Source organism: Mercenaria mercenaria, chromosome 12 (genome assembly GCF_021730395.1).
Source record: "Mercenaria mercenaria strain notata chromosome 12, MADL_Memer_1, whole genome shotgun sequence".
Lineage (NCBI taxonomy): Eukaryota > Metazoa > Mollusca > Bivalvia > Venerida > Veneridae > Mercenaria > Mercenaria mercenaria.
Genome location: NC_069372.1, coordinates 72,135,709 through 72,161,478, shown reverse-complemented (window position 1 = coordinate 72,161,478; position 25,770 = coordinate 72,135,709). Strand labels below are relative to the sequence as shown.

The following is a 25,770-nucleotide window of genomic DNA, read 5'->3' as shown; positions in this document are numbered from 1 at the left end:
ATTCATGAAATACTGGTGCAAACGTTATGGCCCTTGTGTCATATGATGTGAGTGATGATGTTGAACAACTATGTTAAGTTTGAATCTAATCCATTAAGTGATAACTGAGATAAAGTGAAAGTGCACCAAAACTTTAACCTGAAATTCTAAGTAAAAAGGGGGGATAATTCATGAAATATTGGTGCCAGAGCTATGAACCTTGTGCCACATGATGTAGGTGATGATGAAGAACAACTATTTTAAGTTTGAAGTGAATCCATCAAGTAATAACAAAGATAAAGAGAAAGTACATCAAAACTTTAACCAAAGTGCGGATGCAGGAGGACGTCGGCGCCAGGTCGAGTAGGACTTTGTATAGTCAAGCTAAAAACGGAAACTCGGCTAGTGCCTAGCCCATTCCCGTCACCCCCACCCATGCACTTGCCATATTGACCCAAAACATTTCAGTGGAGCATCAGTAGCAAACCCAATAATTGATAGCAGTATATTTCATTTCCTGGAACTGCATGGAAAACAATAATAATAGCACAAGCTTTCATTACACACATATACTGTAATAAAAAGCACAAATATACTGTAATAAAAATATTCTTTTATATAACTGTAAAAGTTTTTTGCATTTGAATTTTTAGCACCTTTTGCGACCTGCAAAAACACATCATATTGCCAGGGTTCAGCAGTTTATAAACTGGCTTAATGCCCTAATTCTATGAACTCATTTTGATTTCTTTGGCATAATATTTCATAATTTTGGCCAAATCACTGCTATATTTCATGTGAAAATGAATATGTGATTTTCATATTTTCAAGATAAAATAATGAATTTCATTTGTTTGTCTGGATTATTCTTGCAGCGATGCAACCAAAAATTCAGTTAAATTCAGCGACACCACCAGCAGTATGAAGATTTAAGAATAAATCAATTAGTGTGTAGACAAAGTTTCTAAAAATTTGCATGCAATCCTTCCTGCCCCTACTGAGGCATCTATCCCTGATTGTTCTTTAACCGTAAGTGGTGCGTACAACTTCTTCACATAATCTTTCACATACGGTTGTCTATCAATCACAGAACCAGTAAGAACAAGTGAGGTTATTCCGCTCTCTATTAACATGGAGACTGGCATCATTTGGTGAAGATTGTTCACCAGACCTTCACACATAGCTTGGAAGACACAGCCTAGAGATAGGTTATCTTCATGAGCACCAGATACAGAACCAGTCAATGTTGGATCATGTCTCTCACCAAAAAGCAGTGGCTGGATAACCAGTCCTTTCACGCCTGTATCAGAGACTGTAGCTGTAGAAAGTCCATTTACACCATCAGGAGTTTTAGCTGTGGACAGGTCCGTCAGCTTCTGCCAGATATCTTGTTTGTCCAGTGCTACACCTGGTGATATATAAAAATACTAAAAATATAAGTATACCACAACCAAGAGCTGTTTGTATAACACAGGCATCTCAACATAATGGCCAGTCTGAGATTACTGTGTGTACGTTTTCAGCCTAGTATATTGTGACCTTGACCTTTGACCTTACGACCCCAAACTGGAGCATCCACTAACCATAGGCAATCATCTTATGAAGTTTGTCCACTCTAGCACCAAATATTCATTTTTAGCTCATCTGATTTTTTGAAAAAAAATGACGAGTTATTGTCATCACTTGAGCGGTTGTCGGCGTCGGCGTCTGCGTCTGCGTCGGCGTTGCCTTGTTAAGTTTTATGTTTAGGTCAGCTTTTCTCCTAAACTATCAAAGCTATTGCTTTGAAACTTGGAATACTTGTTCACCATCATAAGCTGACCCTGTATAGCAAGAAACATAACTCCATCTTGCTTTTTGCAAGATTTATGGCCCCTTTTGTACTTAGAAAATATCAGATTTCTTGGTTAAGTTTTATGTTTAGGTCAGCTTTTCTCCTAAACTATCAAAGCTATTGCTTTGAAACTTGGAATACTTGTTCACCATCATAAGCAGACCCTGTACATCAAGAAACATAACTCCATCTTGCTTTTTGCAAGATTTATTGCCCCTTTTGGACTTAGAAAATCAGTTTTCTTGGTTAAGTTTTATGTTAAGGTCAGCTTTTATCCTAAACTATCAAAGCTATTGCTTTAAGACTTGCAACACTTGTTCACCATCATAAGTTGACCCTGTACAGCAAGAAACATAACTCCATCCTGCTTTTTGCAAGATTTATGGCCCCTTTTGGACTTAGAAAATATCAGATTTCTTGCTAAAGTTTTATGTTAAGGTCAACTTTTTCTCTTAAACTATCAAAGCTATTGCTTTGAAACTTGCAACACTTGTTGACCATCATAAGCTGACCCTGTACAGCAAGCAACATAACTCCATCCTGCTTTTTGCAATAATTATTGCCCCTTTTGGACTTAGAAAATCATTTTCTTGGTTGAGTATTATGTTTAAGTCAACTTTTCTCATAAACTATCAAAGCTATTGCTTTAAAACTTGCAACAGTTTTTCACCATCATAAGTGGACACTAAACATCAAGAAACATAACTCTATCCTGCTTTTTGCAAGAATGATGGCCCTTTTTAGACTTAGAAAATCATGGGTAGGACAATATTTCTATTACACAAAAAAAAACCAGATGAGCGTCGGCACCCGCAAGGCGGTGCTCTTGTTAGTCTCGACATCACCTTGACTTCCTGAATCACTCAACACAGGCAATCACCCTAAGATATTTGACAACTGTAGGGAAAAGTGTTCTCCAGTTATTGATTGGAAACAATTTTCAGTCTCAAGGTCACTATGACCCTGACCTTCAATCAAAAAGAGTAATCTTACCATCACAGACATGTCTTATGAAGTTTGGCCACCATATGCCAAAGATAGAAAAGCATTTTTAGTCTCAAAGTCAGTGATCCCAACGAACATACCCCTAAACTTAAAATAAGTAATCACATTTCACAGCCAATCATCCTACAATATTTGACCACTAAGTATTCTCTAGTTATTGATTGGAAACCAGGTTGTCTTAGCAACAAGAGCAAAATATACCAACTCCTTTTTGAATGAGGCAAAAATATGTCTTATATACAGTGAGATTTAGCCACGTAGCCAGAAGGGAAGACATATAAATAGAAAGGCCAAGTGTGGTTTGCTGGCCATGCATTCTTAACAACATTCATATAGTTGCTGCCTATCATATGACAAAATTAAAGTCATTAAAGTCACAGCCCAATTTACAGCACTTGCTCATCTGGCAAATTGCGTGTCTTAAAGTGTTTAACACCTATGAAAATATGCAAAATTGTTAAAATGAACTGTGCCAAAACAATGTAAGTACAGTTAACTTCAAGCAAAATGTGTTTGTTACATTCTGAATTAATTAATAAACATTATCTGTAAAACAAACCAATTTATACACTGAATTGATTGAATGTGCCAGTAACTTTGTCACTTTTCCTGGTTTTTTTGTAAAGTGTACTTACAGCATGTAGTATATTTGAATGACCTCTGACATTGCTAGGTTATTATATCTGTATCTAGAAATATGCATCAGTTCTGTAGTGGAAATACTGGGCAACATTAGGAGTGCAATATTCTGCTAAAGAACAAGTGCATATTTCTCTATGTAAATCTACGGTGATAACTATATACACATACACACTTGAAACTATTACATAAATTATATGAAGTTGTTCTTTGGCATCAGTAATATTGAAACTGTAGCTTTTAAAGAACTTTTTATTGGGACAACACACATAAAACTCTGATGTCAAAAATGATCTCACAACCTAAATATGAAATATGGAAAAATACTGACATCTAGGTTCCAGTTGTGCCTGTGTTTTGTAAGAACTTACCAAAATGAATAAGCCAGGATGGTGTATGGACTTACCAAATGTGCAAGTATGATGTATTGACTTACCAAATGAGCCAGTATGGTGTATGGACTTGAGCCAGAATGTTGTATGGACTTGCCAAATGAGCCTGTATGGTGTATGGACTTGTGCTAAAATGTTGTATGGACTTATCAAATGTGCTTGTATGGTGTATGGACATGTGCCAGAATGTTGTATGGACTTACCAAATAAGCCAGTATGGTGTATGGACTTGAACCAGAATGTTGTATGGACTTACCAAATGTGCCTGTATGGTGTATGGACTAGAGCCAGAATGTTGTATGGACTTATCAAATGTGCCTGTATGGTGTATGGACTTGTGCCAGAATGTTGTAGATACTTACCAAATAAGCCAATATGGTGTATGGACTTGCACCAGAATGTTGTATGGACTTATCAAATGTGCCTGTATGGTGTATGGACTAGAGCCAGAATGTTGTATGGACTTATCAAATGTGCCTGTATGGTGTATGGACTTGTGCCAAAATGCTGTATGGACTTATCAAATGTGCCTGTATGGTGTATGAACTAGAACCAGAATGTTGTATGGACTTACCAAATGTGCCTGTATAGTGTATGGACTTGAGCCTGAATGGTATATGCACTTACCAAATGAGCCTGTATGCTGTATGGACTTAGCAAATGTGCCCAGTATGGACTTGTGCCAGTATGGTGTATGAACTCACCAAATGTGCCTGTATGGAGTATGGACCTACCAAATGTGCCTGTATAGTGTATGGACTTACCAAATGAGCCCAGTATGGTGTATAGACATGAGCCAGTATGTTGTATGGACATGAGCCAGTATGGTGTATGGACTTGAGCCAGTATGGTGTATGGACTTAGCAAATGTGCCCAGTATGGACTTGTGCCAGTATGGTGTATGAACTCACCAAATGTGCCTGTATGGTGTATGGACCTACCAAATGTGCCTGTATAGTGTATGGACTTACCAAATGAGCCCAGTATGGTGTATGGACATGAGCCAGTATGTTGTATGGACATGAGCCAGTATGGTGTATGGACTTGAGCCAGTATGGTGTATGGACTTACCAAATGATCCAAACCAATTCTGTAACATCTTCACAAATGCTGATAAAGTATTCCCACCATTAAGGCTTGCAGCCACCGCTAAAAACTTCTGGTTAAAGAAAGGGAAGAAACTGATGGGGGAAGGTGTCTCGCATCGCCGAGGAATAAACTCAGAACTCAGCACCGGATAACAGACTTGACTGGACGTGGACATGTTTATCACTGAAAAATAAAAATTAACATCTGGACACTTCAGGATATTCCAATAAGTTGTGAAGTCTAACGTACAGTGATATGGACTGGCCAGGAGGAAAATCCTACTGAACTTTGTCCTCAGAGAGCTACCTTGACCTTTTAGCAAGGGATTGATGCATTATGGTTTGGTTTTGTTTTAACGCCGTTTTTTCAACAGTATTTCAGTCATGTAACGGTGGGCAGTAAACCTAACCAGTGCTCATGGATTCTGTACCAGTACAAACCTGTTCTCTGCAAGTAACTGCCAACTTCCCTACACGAATTATCAGAGGTAAAGGATGAATGATGTCAGACACAATGTCTTTTATCAAATTGTCATAGAGAATATACTGTGAAATCATTAATATTCGTGGGAGACTAATTTTATGTGGATTTCGTGGTTGAGTCAGTCCACAAAATTTAATCACAATGAACAAGTAAAATTCCCATTCATTTTATGTTCAAAAGTTGAAATCCAAGAATTCATATCCCCACGAAATTGCTGTTTGACCAAAACCACGAAATTCTGTGCCCACGAAATTAAATGATTTCACAGTACATCACGCCCAGGGATTGAACTCGCGACCAATGCTGTCCCTGCAGACCAGACAGGAAAAACACTGTGTTGACCTTTGACCTCCAAGTGTGATCTTGACCTTTGAGCTAGTGTCAGCTTTTCTCATTATGGTGTACATTTGTACCAAATAATACAGTGCAAATCCAGACCCCTGGTTAAACTTGGAGGTCCTATGTCAAAAGGATTTGTTTCCTGCATAATATTGCAGATGGAATGGCAGAATGATGAATGGACAGATGAACAGGCAGAAAAGCACAATCCTATAGTCCCTGAAACTGATTTTCAACCATTAGGAGACTAATAAACATACTTTACCTAAAGAATGATATAAATATAAGACCTATTTATCAATTTGTTAAATATTTCGCTGGCTTAGCGCAAAACAGTTGTAACTCCTTCTTTATTTGTATTTACAATTGTATATGTAGCTGAAATCAATAAATATTATTACCTCCTGTTGCCTATTTTGGTTAGATTGGAAATATAGTGAATTCAAAAGCTAAACACTCTTTCAATAATTGTCTTTTGGTTCAGATTGTTAAAATATCCCGATATCAAATGCAAATGTAAACTATAAATTGTATTGAAATAAAAAATACTCAGCTTTTAAATTACTTTGATATTAAAGGGGGATAATTACAAAATTCTATAAAAAATCAATTAAATATTAGTTTCTAATTGGGATGTAGCTCTATGTAAGTTGTCTTTTAGTTCCTGAAATAAATCTCTTAACAGAATAAACAATTCCTGAAAAATGTCATAAAATGTTGCTTAGGAATGACTGACCACTTTAACGGTCAAATTTGCATACATCAACTTTGTACCTTCTTAAAAAAATTAATTTTTTCAAAATCTCATTGAAAAAAACTGTTCTAATCACATACATTAATGCACGGAGGGGCACCTGGGGTCTTCCTCCACCATTAAAGCTGGAAAGTCGCCATATGACCTATCATGTGTCGGTGCGACGTTAAATCAAAAAAAAAAAAAAAAAAAAAAAAAAAAAAAAAAAAAAAAATCACATACATATGTTGTTGCATATTTTGGTCCACATACAAAGTCTTCAGTGTCAGATTTTTAACGTAAATGTTTTACATCATTATATAACACCAGCAAAGGTAAAGAATAATGATTGACACATAAAATGATGATAATTGACACATAAAATGAAGATAAATTAACTTAAGGAGGAACCACACTATAACTTTTTTTCAGAGCCCACGTTATTGAGTGGTACCAACAACAAGAGCTGTCCATAAGACAGCCAAGCTCGACTATTCGAAATATTGTCCCAGAAGCAGGAAAATATTACCCAAAAAGGTTAAATATCAAAAGAGTTTTAAGGTCAAAAAGGGGGAATAAATTGACCAAAATGCATATCAGTTATGGGACTTGCTGCTATCAACTAGTTTTATAACCCCGAAGGCACATGTGAAGTTTCAATTCAATATCTGCATTAGTTTTGAAGATAGAAACTTGCATGTAAAACTTTAACCTGAATTTTCAAAGTCCAAAAGGGGGCATAATTTGCCCAAAATACATGCCAGAGTTATGGGACTTGATCCAGTGAGGTTAGTAATTGATCTAGAAAAAGAAAAAATAAGTTTCAAATCTATATGCCTTTTAGTAATAGCTGTATGTACTTGCACGCAAAACTTTAACCAGAATTTGCTAAGTCAAAAAGGGGACATAATTTGGCCAAAATGAAGGTCAGAGTTATGGGACTTGCTGCTATCAACTAGTTTTATAACCCCGAAGACACATGTGAAGTTTCAAATCAATATCTGCATTAGTTTTGGAGATAATAACTTGCATGTAAAACTTTAACCAAAATTTTCTAAGTCTAAAAGGGGGCATAATTTGCTCAAAAAAGATGTCAGAGTTATGGGACTTGACCCAGTGAGGTTGGTAATTGATCTAGAAAAAGAAAAAATAAGCTTCAAATCTATATGCCTTTTAGAAATAGCTGTATGTACTTGCACGCAAAACTTTAACCAGAATTTTCTAAGTCCAAAAGGGGGCATAATTTGGCCAAAATGAAGGTCAGAGTTATGGCACTTGCTGCTATCAACTAGATTTATAACCCCGAAGACACATGTGAAGTTTCAAATCAATATCTGCATTAGTTTTGGAGATAGTAACTTGCATGTAAAACTTTAACCAAAATTTTCTAAGTCTAAAAGGGGGCATAATTCGCTCAAAATACATGTCAGAGTTATGGGTCTTGACCCAGTGAGGTTGGTAATTGATCTAGAAAAAGAAAAAATAAGTTTCAAATCTATATGCCTTTTAGAAATAGCTGTATGTACTTGCATGCAAAACTTTAACCAGAATTTTCTAAGTCCAAAAGGGGGCATAATTTGACCAAAATGAAAGTCAGAGTTATGGGACTTGCTGCTATCAACTAGTTTTATAACCCCGAAGACACATGTGAAGTTTCAAATCAATATCTGCATTAGTTTTGGAGATAGTAACTTGCACGTAAAACTTTAACCAAAATTTTCTAAGTCCAAAAGGGGGCATAATTTGCTCAAAATACATGTCAGAGTTATGGGACTTGACCCAGAGAGGTTGGTAATTGACCTAGAAAAAGAAAAAATAAGTTTCAAAGCTATATGCCTTTAATTGGTGGCTGTATGTACTTGCATGCAAAAACTTAACCAAGGTGTGACGCCGACGCCGACGCCGACACCAGGGTGAGTAGAATAGCTAGACTATTCATCGAATAGTCGAGCTAAAAACTGGAAGATATTTCTGATTTTGATCTGTGTATATTTTTACGTTTAATGCATCAGTGACGTTTCCATGACGTCGCAAACATGACCACTTCGCGCACTTTTGACGTCATATATACGGGGACAAAATCTGCCTTGAAATTATTGTACCGGCAATATTTTTTAATGTAAACCCATAAATTATACATGAAATGAAAGCTGACATGAAACTCCAGACGATGATTTAATTGGAATTGCTCTACGTTTTCGCGTAATAAAATGAGAGTCAAAAAACGAGTTTTCTTTTTACTTAAATTTTCCACAAAAAATAACTTCGCTCAGCATTTAAAAAAAATCCATCCGTAATTTTTTTACCAAAATTGAATATGTTTTACACTAATACGTCCTGTAAATATGTAGTAAAAAACAGAAAGTTTTACCGTGCCGTTTTGTGGCTATAAGAACTTTTTAAGCATCATTACAGTAACATTTTTCGACGCTGAAAAAAAAATGACGTGAATGTGAAGAAATGGCCCTTAAGGTTAGGCAAAAAAAGTTTGTTTCTGGTAACATGCTAAACAAAAAGGGTAGGTAGCTAAAGTGCCACCAGTTTTTATTTACACATTTACAATTAACTATAATAGATTTTTATTTAATGATGATTTAATTGGAACTGCTCTACGTTTTCGCTTAATAAAATGAGAGCCAAAAAACGACTTTTCTTTTTACTTAAAATTTCCACAAAAATAGCTTCGCTCTGCATTAAAAAAATATCCATTGTAATTTTTTTATTAAAACTGAATATGTTTTACATTAGTATGTTTTCTGAATAACCGTCAAAATTAAGAAAGTACTGCGGTGTCGTTTTTAGGTAATTAGCTGTTATGCTTTGATACTAGGTCAACAAATTTAGGTTTTCTCGACGTCACCGTTTCAAATTGTTTTTGAAGAATTGACAAGTTACGCAACGTTCAGACAAACGTGAAATTGCATTAGTTATCCCATTATTTAGAAATTGTGGTAGCTTTTATGGAATGTGTAATCACACAGATGGTAACACTATCATTAGTTAACATACTGCCAGATCCGAATATCTACCGTTCATACCCGAAATATGGAAATATTATGTTTCTGCGAGGATAAGTACTAATTAAAGAATAGGCTGAGACTATGGCATTCGATTATAGTGATAAGAATAATTATCACATCAGTGGAAACACTAGTGTAAATTTCCTTTCAGTTATCTGCGTGGTCATATTCGAAGTTATGCAAGATATAAACATGTATTATTTGAAACTCTTCTAACATATACAAAATTATTGCTAATACATTTTCCGCAAAAGAGAGTTATAGACCAGAGCCTATTTAACAACGCAAATAGTTAACATATTTTATATACTTTGTATAAAGCGTACCATATTTATGTAGCAATTTTACAGAAATGTCCGAATTTGTCTATAATAGCATAAAATATTACACATTTTTTCAGAGCAAATTGGCCGATCACGATCACGTGCTTGGTGTGGTCAAAAAGACATGTAGACTCAGATAATAGCGTGTAGTTCTGCATGGATTTCTCGGCGCATATTTTACGATTTTTATCGCTTCTTTATTACTAGGTATATGATATATTACTCTAGATATCTTAATGAAAGTTACATTCATTTGTAGAACTATTCAAGAACTATTTCATAAAGGTATAGCATAAGGCTCAAACCCGACCCCAAGGGTCGTCCGGGCTCGAACATGGGTGCCAATATGTCAAAAAGCAAAAACATTACGAAAATACACTTTATTTTTCTGAAAAAATAGTTTACATCAACTAAGGCTCTTAAGTAACACGTTTTGGCGAATATCAATTATTTCTATGGAAATAAATAGTTTTAGGTAAGTTTTGTCCGTCTGTACGATCTGCAGACTTGCTATAGGGACCGTATAATGCTAATCTTGGTCGCATTTTTTTCGAAAAAATTTATCAATTTCTTTTTATTATAAAAAGCGTTAAGAGTAAGATATCAAACTGAAATTTCTTTTCATAAGTAGTTGGAAATATTGTCTAATCGAATATGAAAAACAACTGTCTTCCCGGATGAGCACGCTGTTGGGAACATTTGCTGAAATTTACCATTTTTGACTTTAAATATTTGCCGTAAAATAAGGAAAAAATGCTTATAAAATATTTACTTTGGCGAAATAACTGCAAATTTAAACTTGTTTTGTCAGAAAATGACAAAATTTGAAAGTTGTGACAAAAAAGACAACATCTTTTCGTCCGTCTGTACGTAATTTAGGAGAAAAGCTGTATATCCGTACTTTTCCATACGGTAAAAGGCAGTGTTTTTTATTAGCTTCACATAATTGTAGAATGTTCCAAACACAAGATATTTTAATGAAATAACTTTTATGAATTATATCTAAACATTGTCTAAGCAGATATGTAATTTGTATATTTTTGTCGCTGACGGTTTCGTCGGAGAACCGTCTCAAAATGTATCTTTTTTCTGAAAATATGCATACTTCTTCATATATTAAATAGAGGGGCTGGCCTTGTCAGAGGAGTCATAACCTGATGTCCGATTTTAATAAATGATACCTTGTTGCAAATGGTAAGCAAGTACCTAGAGAAAACAGGCCACGTTAGGTTCGAACCCGGTCGACTAGGGGTCAAGGTCATAGGTCAAATTCCGGTAATATTCTCAAAATATGAACTTTTCAGAGCAGACAAGGCAGTCCTGAAAGCTCAAGCACTACCTTCACTGAGTCCAATGACACCTTTGGAGCAATTCTCACGGCTCCACGGGGCGGGCCAGCTTAGTCTTGGCCAGCACCCTACTGCAAATAACAAGTTTGGTCATTTTCTGATACCTGTCCTGAGCTCTGATGGCATCATATGGACTTGTAAGTAGCTTAAATGTGAAGCTAAGAATCTACAAACATATTCATATATGGTATAGGTAGGTACCTGGAGTGTAGAAACTTGAATAGGGGTCAAAATCTAACATAGTGTCATTATCAGCTGAAATTCAGTATGAATTTAATACAATACCGTTCCTCCATGTATTACCTCCCCTGACACATATGGGTCACCCAGGTTTTCGAACATGGTCTTAATCCGTAGCCAGGACCCATACCTAGTCGACCATGTATTAAAAGGGTACAAGTTTATGTCAAAAGGGACCCGACTGGGTTGAAAACCTTCCGGACATGGTCAAAAAAAGCCACTTCAAATCTACTTCGTTGCCATGACATGGCCTTATACCTAATAATAAATAAATTACAGTTAATTTTAACTGTGTAAATAAAAACTGGCGGCACTTTACTTCACATTCACGTCATTTTTTTCAGCGTCAAAAAATGTTACTGTAGTGATGCTTAAAAAGTTCTTATAGCCACAAAACGGCACAGTAAAACTTTCTGTTTTTTACTACATATTTACAGGACGTAGGACGTATTAGTGTAAAACATATTCAATTTTGGTAAAAAAATTACGGATGGATTTTTTTTAATGCTGTGTGAAGCTATTTTTTTGTGGAAAGTTTAGGTAAAAAGAAAACTCGTTTTTTGGCTCTCATTTTAGTACGCGAAAACGTAGAGCAATTCCGATTAAATCATCGTCTGGAGTTTCATGTCAGCTTTCATTTCATGTACAATTTATGGGTTTACATTAAACAAGAGGACCATAATGGTCCTGAATCGCTCACCTCTTTCCACATGACCCAGTTTTGAGTATGACGTCGCTTTTTCTATTATCTGACATAGTGACCTAGTTTTTGAGCTCATGTGACCCAGTTTTGAATTCGACCTAGATATTATCAAGATAAAAATTCTGACCAATTTTCATGAAGATCCATTGAAAAATATGGTCTCTAGAGAGGTCACAAGGTTTTTCTATTATTTGACCTATTGACCTAGTTTTCGAAGGTACGTGACCCTGTTTTGAACTTTACCTAGATATCATCAAGGTGAACATTCTGACCAATTTTCATGAAGTTCCATTCAAGTGTATGGCCTCTAGAGAGGTCACAAGGTTTTTCTATTTCAAGACCTACTGACCTAGTTTTTGATCGCAGTTGACCAAGTTTCAAACTTGACCTATATATCATCAAAATAAACATTCAGACCAACTTTCATACAGATCCCATGAAAAATATGGCCTCTAGATAGGTCACAACGTTTTTTCGTTATTTGACCTACTGACCCACTTTCGAAATTGACCTAGATATCATCAATATGAACATTCTGACCAATTTTTATGGAGACCCATTCAAAAGTATGGCCTCTAGAGAGGTCACAAGGTTTTTCTATTTTTAGACCTACTGACCTAGTTTTTGACCGCACATGACCCTGTTTCGAACTTGACCTAGATATCATCAAGATGAACATTCAGACCAACTTTAATACAGATCCCATGGAAAATATGGCCTCTAGAGAGGTCACAAGGTTTTTCTATTATTTGACCTACTGACCTAGTTTTTGAAGGCACATGACCCACTTTCGAACTTGACCTAGATATCATCAAGATGAACATTCAGACCAACTTTCATACAGATCCAATGAAAAATATGGCCTCTAGAGAGGTCACAAGGTTTTTCTATTATTTGACCTACTGACCTAGTTTTTGAAGGCACGTGACCCACTTTCGAACCTGACCTAGATATCATCAAGGTGAACATTCTGACCAATTTTCATGAAGATCTCATGAAATATATGGCCTCTAGAGAGGTCGCAAGGTTTTTCTATTTTTAGACCTACTGACCTAGTTTTTGACCGCAGGTGACCCAGTTTCGAACTTGACCTAGATATCATCAAGATGAACGTTCAGACCAACTTTCATACAGATCCCATGAAAAATATGGCCTTTAGAGAGGTCACAAGGTTTTTCTATTATTGACCTACTGACCTAGTTTTTGATGGCATGTGACCCACTTTCGAACTTGACCTAGATATCATCAAGGTGAACGTTCTGACCAATTTTCATGAAGATCTTATGAAATATATGGCCTCTAGAGAGGTCACAAGGTTTTTCTATTTTTAGATCTACTGACCTAGTTTTTGATGGCACGTGACCCAGTTTCGAACTTGACCTAGATATCATCAAGGTGAACATTCTGACCAATTTTCATGAAGATCTTGTGAAATATATGGCCTCTAGAGAGGTCACAAGGTTTTTTCTATTTTTAGACCTACTGACCTAGTTTTTGAAGGCACGTGACCCAGTTTCGAACTTGACCTAGATATCATCAAGATGAACATTCTGACCAACTTTCATAAAGATCCCATGAAAAATGTGACCTCTAGAGTGGTCACAAGCAAAAGTTTACGGACGGACGGACGGACGCACGCACGGACTGACAGACGGACGACGGACACCGCACGATCACAAAAGCTCACCTTGTCACTTTGTGACAGGTGAGCTAAAAATATTGCCGGTACAATAATTTCAAGGCAGATTTTGTCCCCGTATATATGACGTCAAAAGTGCGCGAAGTGGTCATGTTTGCGACGTCATGGAAACGTCACTGATGCATTAAACGTAAAAATATACACAGATCTAAATCAGAAATATCTTCCAGTTTTTGTTGGTACCACTCAATAACTTGGGCTCTGAAAAAAAAGTTATAGTGTGGTTCCTCCTTAAACATACATTTTAAATGTTTATTGATGTGATTATTTAATGTTTTATTTAATTTCCACTTTTACTGTTTTAATATGAAATAAGGCACTGCCACAATCAGAAATCGATCCAATAACAATATGAAAAGGACTGTCTAATGACTGCACAGAATGAAGTACACATTTTTCAAGTTGTCAGTAAATATCTCATCCGGTATATTGCATGTTACCATAGGGGAATCTGCCAACATAGGATTGATCCCTATTTTCGTCGCTTTGCGCAGGATTGATTCCCTATCAGTCTTAAGGTAGATTCTGGAATAACAAGAGCTGTCCATAAGACAGCCAAGCTCGATTATTCAAAATATTGTCCCAAAAGCAGGAAAATATTACCCAAAATGTTAAAATATCAAAAGAGTTTTAAGTTCAAAAAGGGACATAATTTGACCAAAATGCATATCAGAGTTATGGGACTAGTTTTATTACCGGAAGGCACATGTAAAGTTTCAATTCAATATCTGCATTAGTTTTTGAGATAGTAACTTGCATGTAAAACTTTAACCAGAATTTTCTAAGTCCAAAAGGGGACATACTTTGCCCAAAATACATGTCAGAGTTATGGGACTTGACCCAGTGAGGTTGGTAATTGATCTAGAACAAGAAAAAAGAAGTTTTACAGCTATATGCCTTTAAATAATAGCTGTATGTACTTGCATGCAAAACTTTAACCAGAATTTTCTAATTTGGCCAAAATGAAGGTCAGAGTTATGGGACTTGGTGCTATCAAGTAGTTTTATAACCCCGAAGACACATGTAAAGTTTCAATTCAATATCTGCATTAGTTCTAGCGATACTATCTTGCATGTAAAATTTTAACCAGAACTTTTTAAGTCCAAAAGGGGTCATAATTGGCTCAAAATACATGTCAGAGTTATGGAACTTGACCCAGTGAGGTTGGTAATTGACCTAGAAAAAGAAAAAACAAGTTTGAAAGCTATATGCCTTTAAATGATAGCTGTATGTACTTGCATGCAAAAACTTAACCAAGGTGTGATGCCGATGCCAGGGTGAGTAGAATAGCTAGACTATTCTTTGAATAGTCTAGGTAAAAACATCACTGTCCATATTTGTACTGATGTGCAAGACGTTGCGGTTCAGACAAGTTATGTAGATGCTTATTAGGCACAAGGAAAAGGCGTATTCTTCAAAAAAAAAAAAAAAAACGATGTCAGACGCTCTTTGCACGTGCCTGAAGTACACATTTTTTAATTCGATAATATATCTCATTTGGTATATCGCATGTTACCCTAGTAGGATCAATTCCCTATTATAAGAAATGTTTCTTATCAAATTTCACATCATTTTCATCTCTATTTTCAAGAAAGATGTAATACCACACATATTGCCAAGTTTCATTGTGAAATTTCGAGATCTTAGAGAAATAAAGACATTTAATAGATGCCACCCCCTACCCATTTACTGGGCTAAATTTTGGCACTATGGTCCTTATATTGTATATTTTGGTAAAAGTTTCACTTGTATGCATTATTTTTCACTGGGATTCTGAAATATCATTCATTCCGTCATGAATAAGACCCAGAAGGATGCATTTTGTGCATATTCTGACATTCTGGAGACAAAATATTGGGCTTTTTAATCCCAGTAATCGCTGCTGAAATAGGTGCATCTACTCAAAATATGGTCAAAATTCAAAATTTTTCAAATTTCATTATTATTTTGTATTGGAAACACACTTTTATATCATATACAACCAATTTATGACTATTAAGACTAATCGCAATGTGTTTCGAGAAAAGTCTTATTTCAGCTCTTATAGGTTAAAGGTCAGTAATTCAAATCCTTCTTTGTTTCATATAAAAAATGACAACTTCAGGTCGTCTTTACGTATCTTTAGAGAACATCACTTTTTCCTACACCTATTTTTCATGAAAGTTCTATCACAAATTAACGAAAAAATGAAAAGAAAATAGGGGGTTTTGTAGTTCCTAGTGAAATGCCAGTCAGTTGTGGTCTGCTATCCTAAAAATGGCGCATATTTGCTCTCGTCCATGCAGTAAACACCTACTTCCGATTTCGATCTGCAAAACTTGCCATGTGGGGTATATGAACATGAAAACCATCTCATTTCATGCAGAATGTAATCTAGTAGAGAAAAATGGTGATTAAAGCACTTGTTTTACACGAATTTGCGCAAAAAATGGGAAAATTAGGATCTATTTATTATGGACTTCTTTCGACTAGACCACAGAAGCACATTTTCGACCGAATTACTGACCTTATTCCTTTAATACTGTCTACCATACATTCTAACACGACCAGCAAATAACCTACATGCCCACAGAAGAAAATCATTTACTTTAAACTGTTATTTTAGGATAACCCATGTACGTGCAAAGGACCCCCGCGTGCAACTCTTTTTATGAATGAAAGTCACATGACATTTGTAAATACTAGCATGAAAATCGTGGTATCTGCGTACAACATCAAAAAAGTTTGGCTGCAAAATAACATTAACAACTAATCTGTTGCGTATGGGAACAATCTGCTAGATTCGCCGTGGTTTTGGGGACTGGAGGGTAATTTATGAAAGGTCTGATGGCCATGTTACACAATATTTGCTGCAATCCTTAAGCAATGGGGAGAATACATGGATAAAATTTCAATAGGGGTGACTATTGAGGCCAATTTTGACTATTGCAATAGTATTGATGAAAGACTATTGCGATACTATTTTATTGCATGTTACTATTGCAATGCATGTTTTATACAGTAAAACTACCAACTGGCATTACAGTGTACGACACAGCACTTTTTTTTATTTATAATTGCTGTTAATACAGTCCTTTATGGTAGTTTAAGTCTGTGAGGTTAATTATTGTAATGGAGACATCAACAATTTCCAAGGCGTGAATGAAAGCTATTAATTATTTCTATATTTACTAAAATTTCAAAACTATCGAAACTATCAATTGTTGAAGGAACTATCGGTGATTGTTATTGGATCATGATTTTTCTATCGATGCATACTATCTAGACACTCAGGATTGCAATGCATCGATATTTCAATGTATCGTTACACCCCTAAATTTCAACAGCCAAATCCAGGTGCTTAGCACAAAGTGTAGTTTATGTCGTAAAAAGTAGTTACCATTTTTTCTAACACTTGATTTAAGTATGTCGTGTTAGAATCGAAATATCAAGTTCCCAAGTGTGATTTATTGTAGAATAACCCTTGGTTGTTCGTTCTTATGCCAAATAATATATATCACTCAGGCCTACGGCCTTTGTGATATATTCTTACGCATAAGAACTCAAAACACGGGTTATTCTACGATAAACCACACTTGGGAACTTATTTTTTCTTAATTATTCGTATTATTCAGGAATTCCCAATCAGAGTGGTATTAGACACTCCAAAAAAGGAAAAAAGAATGCTGAACAGGCCTTGCAGCCTAAGGTAAAATCCATTATGTCTTTTCTACAGGCAATTCTGTCTGATAATAATCTTACCAGCATCTGTCTCTCCCTCAGATCCGGAGACAAACGAGCACTGAAGATCTCCGAGACCTGCCAATACTGGTGTACCCTTTGGTATACCAAACCACTCTGTACATAGTGTTCCTGCTTGCGACCCTGACCTTTCAACAACAGGAAGTACATGCACGGGAAAATTGGCCTCTCTCAATCTGTAAGCAGCATAGAGAAACATTTCAGTCTGTAAACAGCAAAGAAAAAAGTCTGTTAACAGCATAGATTAACACTAGGAAAATTACACTTAGGTTCATTACTAGGAAAATATTTCAGTCTGTATTTTTAAGCCGACACTACAATATATCTGACACTAAGTACCTTTACCTCTTAGGTATCTGACCCTAAACCAAGAGATGTCCAAGGTCAATTGCCACATGTTGTTTTGATGATGACAGATAGTTAAGAAAATAAACTGACACATGTGGTTTTGATGATGACAGATAGTTAAGAAAATAAAGTGAATTTGAGAACCATGCCATGGAACTTCAACCTGAGAACAACTGACAGTGGGCTGAATACCACGGCAAATACAAGCCTTCCTATTTCTTCAAATAACTGAGCTGAAAAGAATCTCAGCTACAGTGCAGGTATTTCAATGAAGGTTTGTATGTAGCACAATTATAACCCAGATTCAAAATAATGTGGCTACATTGAAACTATGTATGTCTGTTGGTCTGTCTGTACATTGTTTCCACTCAAACACCAAATAGTTTAAATCTGTTTATGCTCCATATCGTTTTAACCACTGAGAGTGCAGAGCTACAGATTCCTGGGCAATGTGTTTTTTCCCCTTGACGATTTGAAACAAGATATTGTGTCTGAAATATTTGTCCTCCACCTCTGATTCATGTAGAGAAGTAGGCAGTTACTTGTGGAGAACAGGTTAAGTTCTGGTACAGAATTGAGGAACACTGGGTAGAGTAACTGCCTGCAATTGCATAACTAAAATACTGTTGAAAAAGAGAGCACAACCATTAACAGAGAAAAACAAATAATGGCTGGAAGGATTTTCATGACATCAGCATCGACTGTTCATCAAGATGACATTGCAGAGTGCATAACTAAGATTACTAGATCCAATGGCAAGAACAAATCTCACAGTTAAAGGTCACAACATTTTACTTTCACTGTATCACAGTGGCATCTGGTACCGTATCACAGTGGCATCTGGTACTGTATCACAGTGGCATCTGGTACTGTATCACTGTGGCATCTGGTACTGTGATACAGTGGCATCTGGTACTGTATCACAGTGGCATCTGGTACTGTATCACAGTGGCATCTGGGGGTATTAGTCGCCATTAGTGATAACTCTAGTTCCAAAATGATTTAGATTAATTGTTTTAGATTTCACCATTACCAAGGTAAGGGTCACTCTGCTACAGGGCATGCTTCTAAATACCAACAAAACATTCAAAGTTATAAACAGATAAATGGAAAGGTATATAAGGGATACCAGTATATTATTCATTGACCAGTACAGTCAAACACCAATCACTAATAGTCACAAGTGGGGATGAGCAGAATGTTATCCTGGATTTAAAGTGATCCAAACAGAAAACAGAACATGAATTGCTAGAGTGAACATGGTTGCTTGTGTCATCGTTGCTCAAGTAAGAGGTGTTTCACTGTTATTGACACTTACAGATCAATTCCATGTACTTTCATAACAACAATAAATAGTATTAGAAATCTACAAAACAGAATAGAAAAGAAAAAAAATATTTACATTTGAAAATTCCATGTGTTTGTTTGAGATGAGAAATATCCCCAGCTGGAGGCTATCTGATCACTCATTACAGGTTTATCAAGCCCACACAGCAACACTACCAAGTAATCCATGATACCTCCGGCTGTATTGTAATGTACCAGCACTTCCGGCTGAAACTGTGCCATCCAAAACAAGGTAACACAGCCAAAACCAGTGGCTTTGTTCTGATGGGAGTCTGGTTTCGGTAAAGCTGCAATGTACTCACTCGAGGCCCTATGATCCTGCCATGTAAATAGGTTGCTTGTGTTACGTACTTCCAATTTTTCATCTTCTAGACTCATTTGTAAATCACTATTCCATAACAATATCCCATGCATTTGACCAGAAACGCATATACATTTTACACAAGCTCTATTTTTATCAGTAATTCTTGTCAAGCATATACAAACAGCATGCATAATTTTCGACACATCTTGCTCTGATTTCCGAGGTTCATTATCAATATCAGCATTTGTTGGCTCAGATGTGGAAAAAACTGGCAACTTTGACTGGATGTCTATCAGAGAAACTTTAACTGAGGTTGTGCCAAGGTCAATTCCCAAACATGAGCCTGATGTTGCCATTACTGAAGACTTTTTCTAGCCAATATCTGAAAAACATCAACAGAGAATACTGATTTTACAAGTGGTGTAGCATCTTTTATAAATCACAACATCAAAGTCTTCATATCGTGTAGATATTGACACATCAGGCATTCTTTTTCATCATTTAGGGGATACCAACAATTCCTTGGAACAAGGAAAATTGTTTCATGAAATGTTTTAATTGGAAACATTTTAAAAATAAAAGTATACAATAATGAATGTCAACAGTCTTTAACTACTGGTATATATTTAAAAGACACTGACCTCCAGATTTTGGCTAAAAATGATTTTTCTTTAAAACTGAAGTTAATGCGTATTTTGAACTAAGTCAAGGGCCATAACTCTGGACTTATTGAGTAAAATCCCAAACAAAACTCTAGGTCCACAACTTCATATACTGGATAACATTCAAGTGCAATTTGATCCGAGATGATTCAGTTTTAAACTAATTAATCAGTTGACTAAAATCTGATTGACCACCTTTGAAAAATCATTCTATTAGAAATATTCTTATTTCTACGATCACATTTAATAAAATCTATGCTTTTCATCAGCATTTTAAAAGAGGAATTTTTAAGGATTCTCATTGTCTCGGTACAATTACTGCACAACAATTAACAACAAAATTGGAATGATTTTAAACAGCAGCAGTAACTTCACCTATTTTTAACAGAAATATTTATCTGGTGTAATTTAGGGTTGTCAGACGTTTCACCCCCAAGACTGTTCCTCCCAAGACTTTTCACCCCCAAATTGGGAGTGAAAAGTCTGGTGTTTTATAGCATATGAAGACTTTTCACCCCAAATTTGTTTCTGTTAGTAAATATGATTATAATGTTATTTTGGGGGGAAAATGTATAATTATGAATAATTTCATGTTTCATAATTAGGTTAATACACTTAAAAAAAGATATTTTATTCTATGTTGTATATTAGAGATGACCAAAAACTTCAAACATAAGTTATTTACAAGGTTATCTTTTAATCCATTTGTTTGTTCAATGATTGAAAATGTGACTTTGATGATCAAAGGTACTTTTGATAATAATGTTAGAGTTAAAATAAAACTTTATGTAAATTTGTTGGATTACTGAAATGCAATTTCCCTGCAAAGAGTGCAATAAGGAGGTTCGTCCAAGGCAACATGCTGGTGCCTGTGACTCTTGTGTCAGATGGCAACATCGAAAATGCAAAACTGGTAGGTACATTATTATTATGATTATTCAATAATTAGGTCCATTTCATGTTTCTGTCCGAGACTCAACAACGCCAGATAATATATCTTAAGTGAAGCATTGTTCCCTCTATGATTTAGACTAGTAAGGTGGAAAATATTGACTTCATGCATGCATGTATAATGGAGAAAAGGAATTTTAATAAAATTTATTCTAACACAGCTGAATTTTACTAAACTAAACTATGTACCGAATGATGATGTTATTTAGTAACAATATTATATAAAATAGTTGACAAACAACTTACTTGCCCAATATATGTTTTATTGTTCTGTCGCATGAAGTTGGATACTTATACACTTAAACACTGGTACGTTGTTGCAAATGCTTCCAAACAAAATCATGTAACAGCTTTTTAAAAAACTCCAGAAATGTGGTCCTTTCATGCATTTCCTTTCCAGAATTTAATACATGTATTGATAAATTGACTATGGATTTGTAGAATAATATAAATGTTTTATATGGTGTTAAATTTTCATGTAAAACACTGCCTTCTTTTTATGATTTAATAATGTTCAAACTTTTTTCTCTGAAACATGGACCTAACTCTTAAAATGGACCTGTTTATTGAAAATGAGTGAATGTGCATGGCAAATCTGTACCCAATGTCAATAAGACTTATCAAAATGAATTGCTTTTATTTTCAGCCTAACAGTAACAGAAAAACTAAATTTAAATTTACATGATACATTTATTTCGTTGGTTAAAATAAAATTGTGATACTGAACTGAATGAAAGTCAGGTGAGAGACAAGAAAAAGTTCCATTATTTTTACATATGGTTGGTATGATTTCCATAAGAATAATTCTTATTAAGATCAGTCTAGGTTTAAATTAAAGTATAACATACTACAGGTTAGCAAGTTAATCCATTTATATTTTAACAGTTATTCTTATCAGTAAAAAGGTGCTGATTTAATCACAAACACCTATGAAGAGTTTAAAATATTGAAGAAGAAGAAATATTTGAAGCAGAAGATTTTTGAAATTTACAATATAGCCATATGGTCAGAGACTACCAATTCAAAAAAGTACTGGGAATGAGGTAAGTGTATACCTGGGAATAAGGTAACGTCTGTGCGTTCTGATTGGTCAGTCATGTAAACAAACCCAGAAAGTGATTATTTTTTCAAAACTGATATTTTTTTCACTGCATTTATAGTATTTTATCATACATTTTGACAAAATTTGCTACATTTTATGTGTATTGAAAAAAAGTTTTATGAAACGAATTTCTCCCGCCATGCCAACGATGTAAACAGGGGGTGATCTCATTCACACAAAAATTACTTAAATAAAGTATCACTATTCATATGTTTTTCGTCCGATATTTTGGTAGAACTAAGATAGTTCTTGAAAATTATGTAGTTAGATATACATGTTTCGATGTATGGAAGGCCGTACACGTCATAATGTTATAATGTAAGTCTATGGGAAAACAATTGGTGGTCTCTACCCATATGGGGAAAATAGCCCCGCCCCCTGGGGGCCATGTTTTTTACCAAAACAAAATGGCTTAGGTAATTTTGGTAGAAGGTCACCTAGAGATCATTTCTACATTTTGGGCAATTTTGAAAGGGGGCCACCCAAGGCTTAGGCAATTTTGGTGGAAGGTCACCTAGAGATCATTTCTACAAAATACTTTTAAAATCCGGCTAACAGTTTCTGACAAGAAGATTTTCAAAGTTTTTCCTTTCGGTTGCCATGGCAATCAGAGTTCTGCATGGAATTAAATTCTTTGGGCAATTTTGAAAGGGGGCCACCAAAGGCTTAGGCAATTTTGATAGGTCACCTAGAGATCATTTCTACAAAATACTTTTAAAATCCGGCTAACAGTTTCTGACAAGAAGATTTTCAAAGTTTTTCCTTTCGGTTGCCATGGCAACCAGAGTTCTGCATGGAATTGAATTCTTTGGGAAATTTTGAAAGGGGGCCACCCAAGGATCATTCTTGTTAAGGTTGGTGTAAATTTGCCCAAAGAACTATAAAATACACAGAATGGCAACTTGGGATAATCCCGCGTCATCACATGTTAGCGTGTTATCTTATTTTAAAGCGTTTGCCAAATTGATCAATCATGATCAAATCAACAGACGCTTACTGAAGTATAAAACTGGTGGTACGTCCGGCACGTAATAAACCAATTTGAGTCCTTTTTCAAACGAAAACTGTTGATTTCTCAGACTTTCAATCATAAATTCATTCCTTCCCCGTGTAGAAAATACTAATAACATTAAAAATGCACCATTATCATGATAAACAAATGACCCGAAAGTAACCTTGTTTCAAAGCGTTTGCTGACTTGATCAATCATGATCAACAGACGCTTACAACGAGATCTCATTCAGTCGTCACGAGATGTTGGCGAGATTTACTCTATATGCCTTTCAAGTTGCCGATCTGTTTATTTTATAGCTCTTTGATTTGCCCAGTGGTTCTGAAGAAGATTTTTTTACAAATTGTTGACACATGACACAAGACAGACATAAAGCGGACACAAAAGCTCACGTTGTCACTACTAATAAAAAGGATGATATTCTAACAAAATGCAAGAGAGAGAGAGAGAGAGAGATGGCTCTTGACCTAATTATGATCAAAGCATTAATGAGTATTTTAAGATAAGAAAGTGCTAATAGCTACATAATTTTATTAAATGTGAAGGGGCTAGTGATTCATATTCATGGTGTTGGATTATATTCAAAGTGGATTATATTATTCGTGGTGGATCACCAATAGTGATATCATCATCTCTACCAACGTAGTTTGGGCGCATCGTACGCGTTAAAGTCAACAGTGGAAATCTCAGAACAGAACAGATAGCCACATCTACATCTACATCGTTACAACCAACAATCGATTTCCGATTATGACTGGTCGGCGCTGTCAAAGAAACAGTTGTTAAAGAAATTTAGTATATTACAGTATTAAAAGTAAAAGATAAAAGGACAGTATGCTACAGTTAAAATAGGACAGAATGGAAGAATTACATAGTGACCGCCGCCAGCCTCTCTGTAAAGATACTGAGGCTGGGGCTAGCTTTGACTGATGTGGGGAGGGAGTTCCAGAGACGGATGGTTCTAGGGAAATAAGAGTTAGCAAAGTATTGAGTGCTGGAATAAGGGATCAAGTAGTTCAGGTTTCTAATGGGGACAAGTAACCTTGGTCAACAGCAACGGTCTGGGTCCTTACTTTGAAAAACAAAAGTAATGAACAGTTTAACCTACGGTACTGGAGAGTTTTCCATTCTAAGGATTTCAACATTTCAGTTACACTGCTTGTATAGTTGTAATCATTCATAACATACCTAGCTGCTGACCTTTGGACTCGTTCAAGTTTATGGGTGAGGGTTTTCTGCCAGGGATGCCACACAGTTGAACAGTATTCTAGCTGGGGGCGGACATAGGTGGTGTATGCAGCTTCTTTGACCTTTATGTTATCTGTCTTGACATTTCTCTGAATAAATCGAAGGGAAGAGGTTGCCTTAGAAGTTATGTTTTCTAGTGTTGTGACCAGTTCAAATCATTGGAGATAGTTATTCCTAGGTATTTAGCCTCCATGTACCATCTCTCGACCCAGTTTTACACTATTTTGTGGTAATTATATAGGTTAAGAAATAATCAAATATAAGATATCGACATTGACTGGTAGACTGACCTATTTCAAAGCTGTGTATTCTATTTTGGGATGTTCACTTCTATTACATGACGTAATACAGTAGTGTACATGTAGGTAGGTTTGATCGATAATCACATTCTACAGAGAACCAATTCTCGACCTTTTTTACGGTGTCATGACACCAAATCAGTCAAATATTTCAGCAATAAAATTTAATGCATTTATTTAAATAGTCCATAAGTTTATATATATTCTCATCAAAATGAGAAAATTTGAACACATGTATGTGTTAGATCTGACAGACGGGAAACATATCAAAACATAAACAATTCGATTTTCTTGTAAATTTTTTGAGGTCGGTGTACTTAGTCAGTTAGAAAAGGATATGAATAAAATATTCTATAAAACTCTTACCAATTCTTTGCTAAAACTGGCAAAAGACCCATGAAAATGCCAATAGATTAGTAAAGTACCTTTGCAGAAAGCGGTAATCCGGTGATATATTGAAATCGGTCGAGAGATGGTAGCGTTCGATAGTTGGTACAATGAGGCTAGCTGATGAGGTGGACTTTAGCTGATGAGGTGCCACCAAATGACAAACAAGACTGTGTACAAAATTTAAAAACCTATAGCTCTAAAAGTGGATCTGACCAAGAACTCCCAATGTTCTAAGTATGAAAAGGGCCATTACTATCATGTAGATATCTAACACTAACTGTCCAAATAACCAAACATCCGATTAAGTGGTTCTTAGGTTTTACTTCAATCTTAGAAATTGTTACTTGTATAACAATGACAGTTATTTATAAATAAAGATATTACTTTCACCTTTGTTTATGGTTAAATTGCGGCTAAAAATGTCAAAAAACTTGGGTGTTAATACCAGCAAAAACTGGGGTTTCCGGTTTGTTGTTATTGTTGTCTGTTTGTTAACTCGGGTACCAATGAATTAATATCATTGTCATCTTCTGTAATGC

At 35.6% G+C, this 25,770-nt stretch overlaps 1 protein-coding gene across 3 annotated transcripts; it reads right to left on the bottom strand.

Moving 5' to 3' along the window:
- Positions 1–470: 470 nt before the first annotated feature.
- On the bottom strand, positions 471–25,770 carry LOC123534052 (sedoheptulokinase-like). 3 transcript variants are annotated; one of them, XM_045316092.2, is made up of 5 exons: positions 25,677–25,770; positions 19,319–19,949; positions 17,569–17,744; positions 4,921–5,121; positions 471–1,387 (listed from the first exon to the last, which is right to left on the bottom strand). In XM_045316092.2, exons 2-5 carry the CDS (start codon positions 19,921–19,923, stop codon positions 924–926), a joined length of 1,446 nt encoding a protein of 481 aa, XP_045172027.2. In that variant the 5' UTR covers positions 19,924–19,949; positions 25,677–25,770; the 3' UTR covers positions 471–923. The 3 variants fall into 3 exon arrangements, with proteins under 3 accessions (XP_045172027.2, XP_045172026.2, XP_045172025.2); XM_045316091.2 differs by having other exon boundaries at positions 25,622–25,721; XM_045316090.2 differs by lacking the exon at positions 25,677–25,770 and adding an exon at positions 21,427–21,639.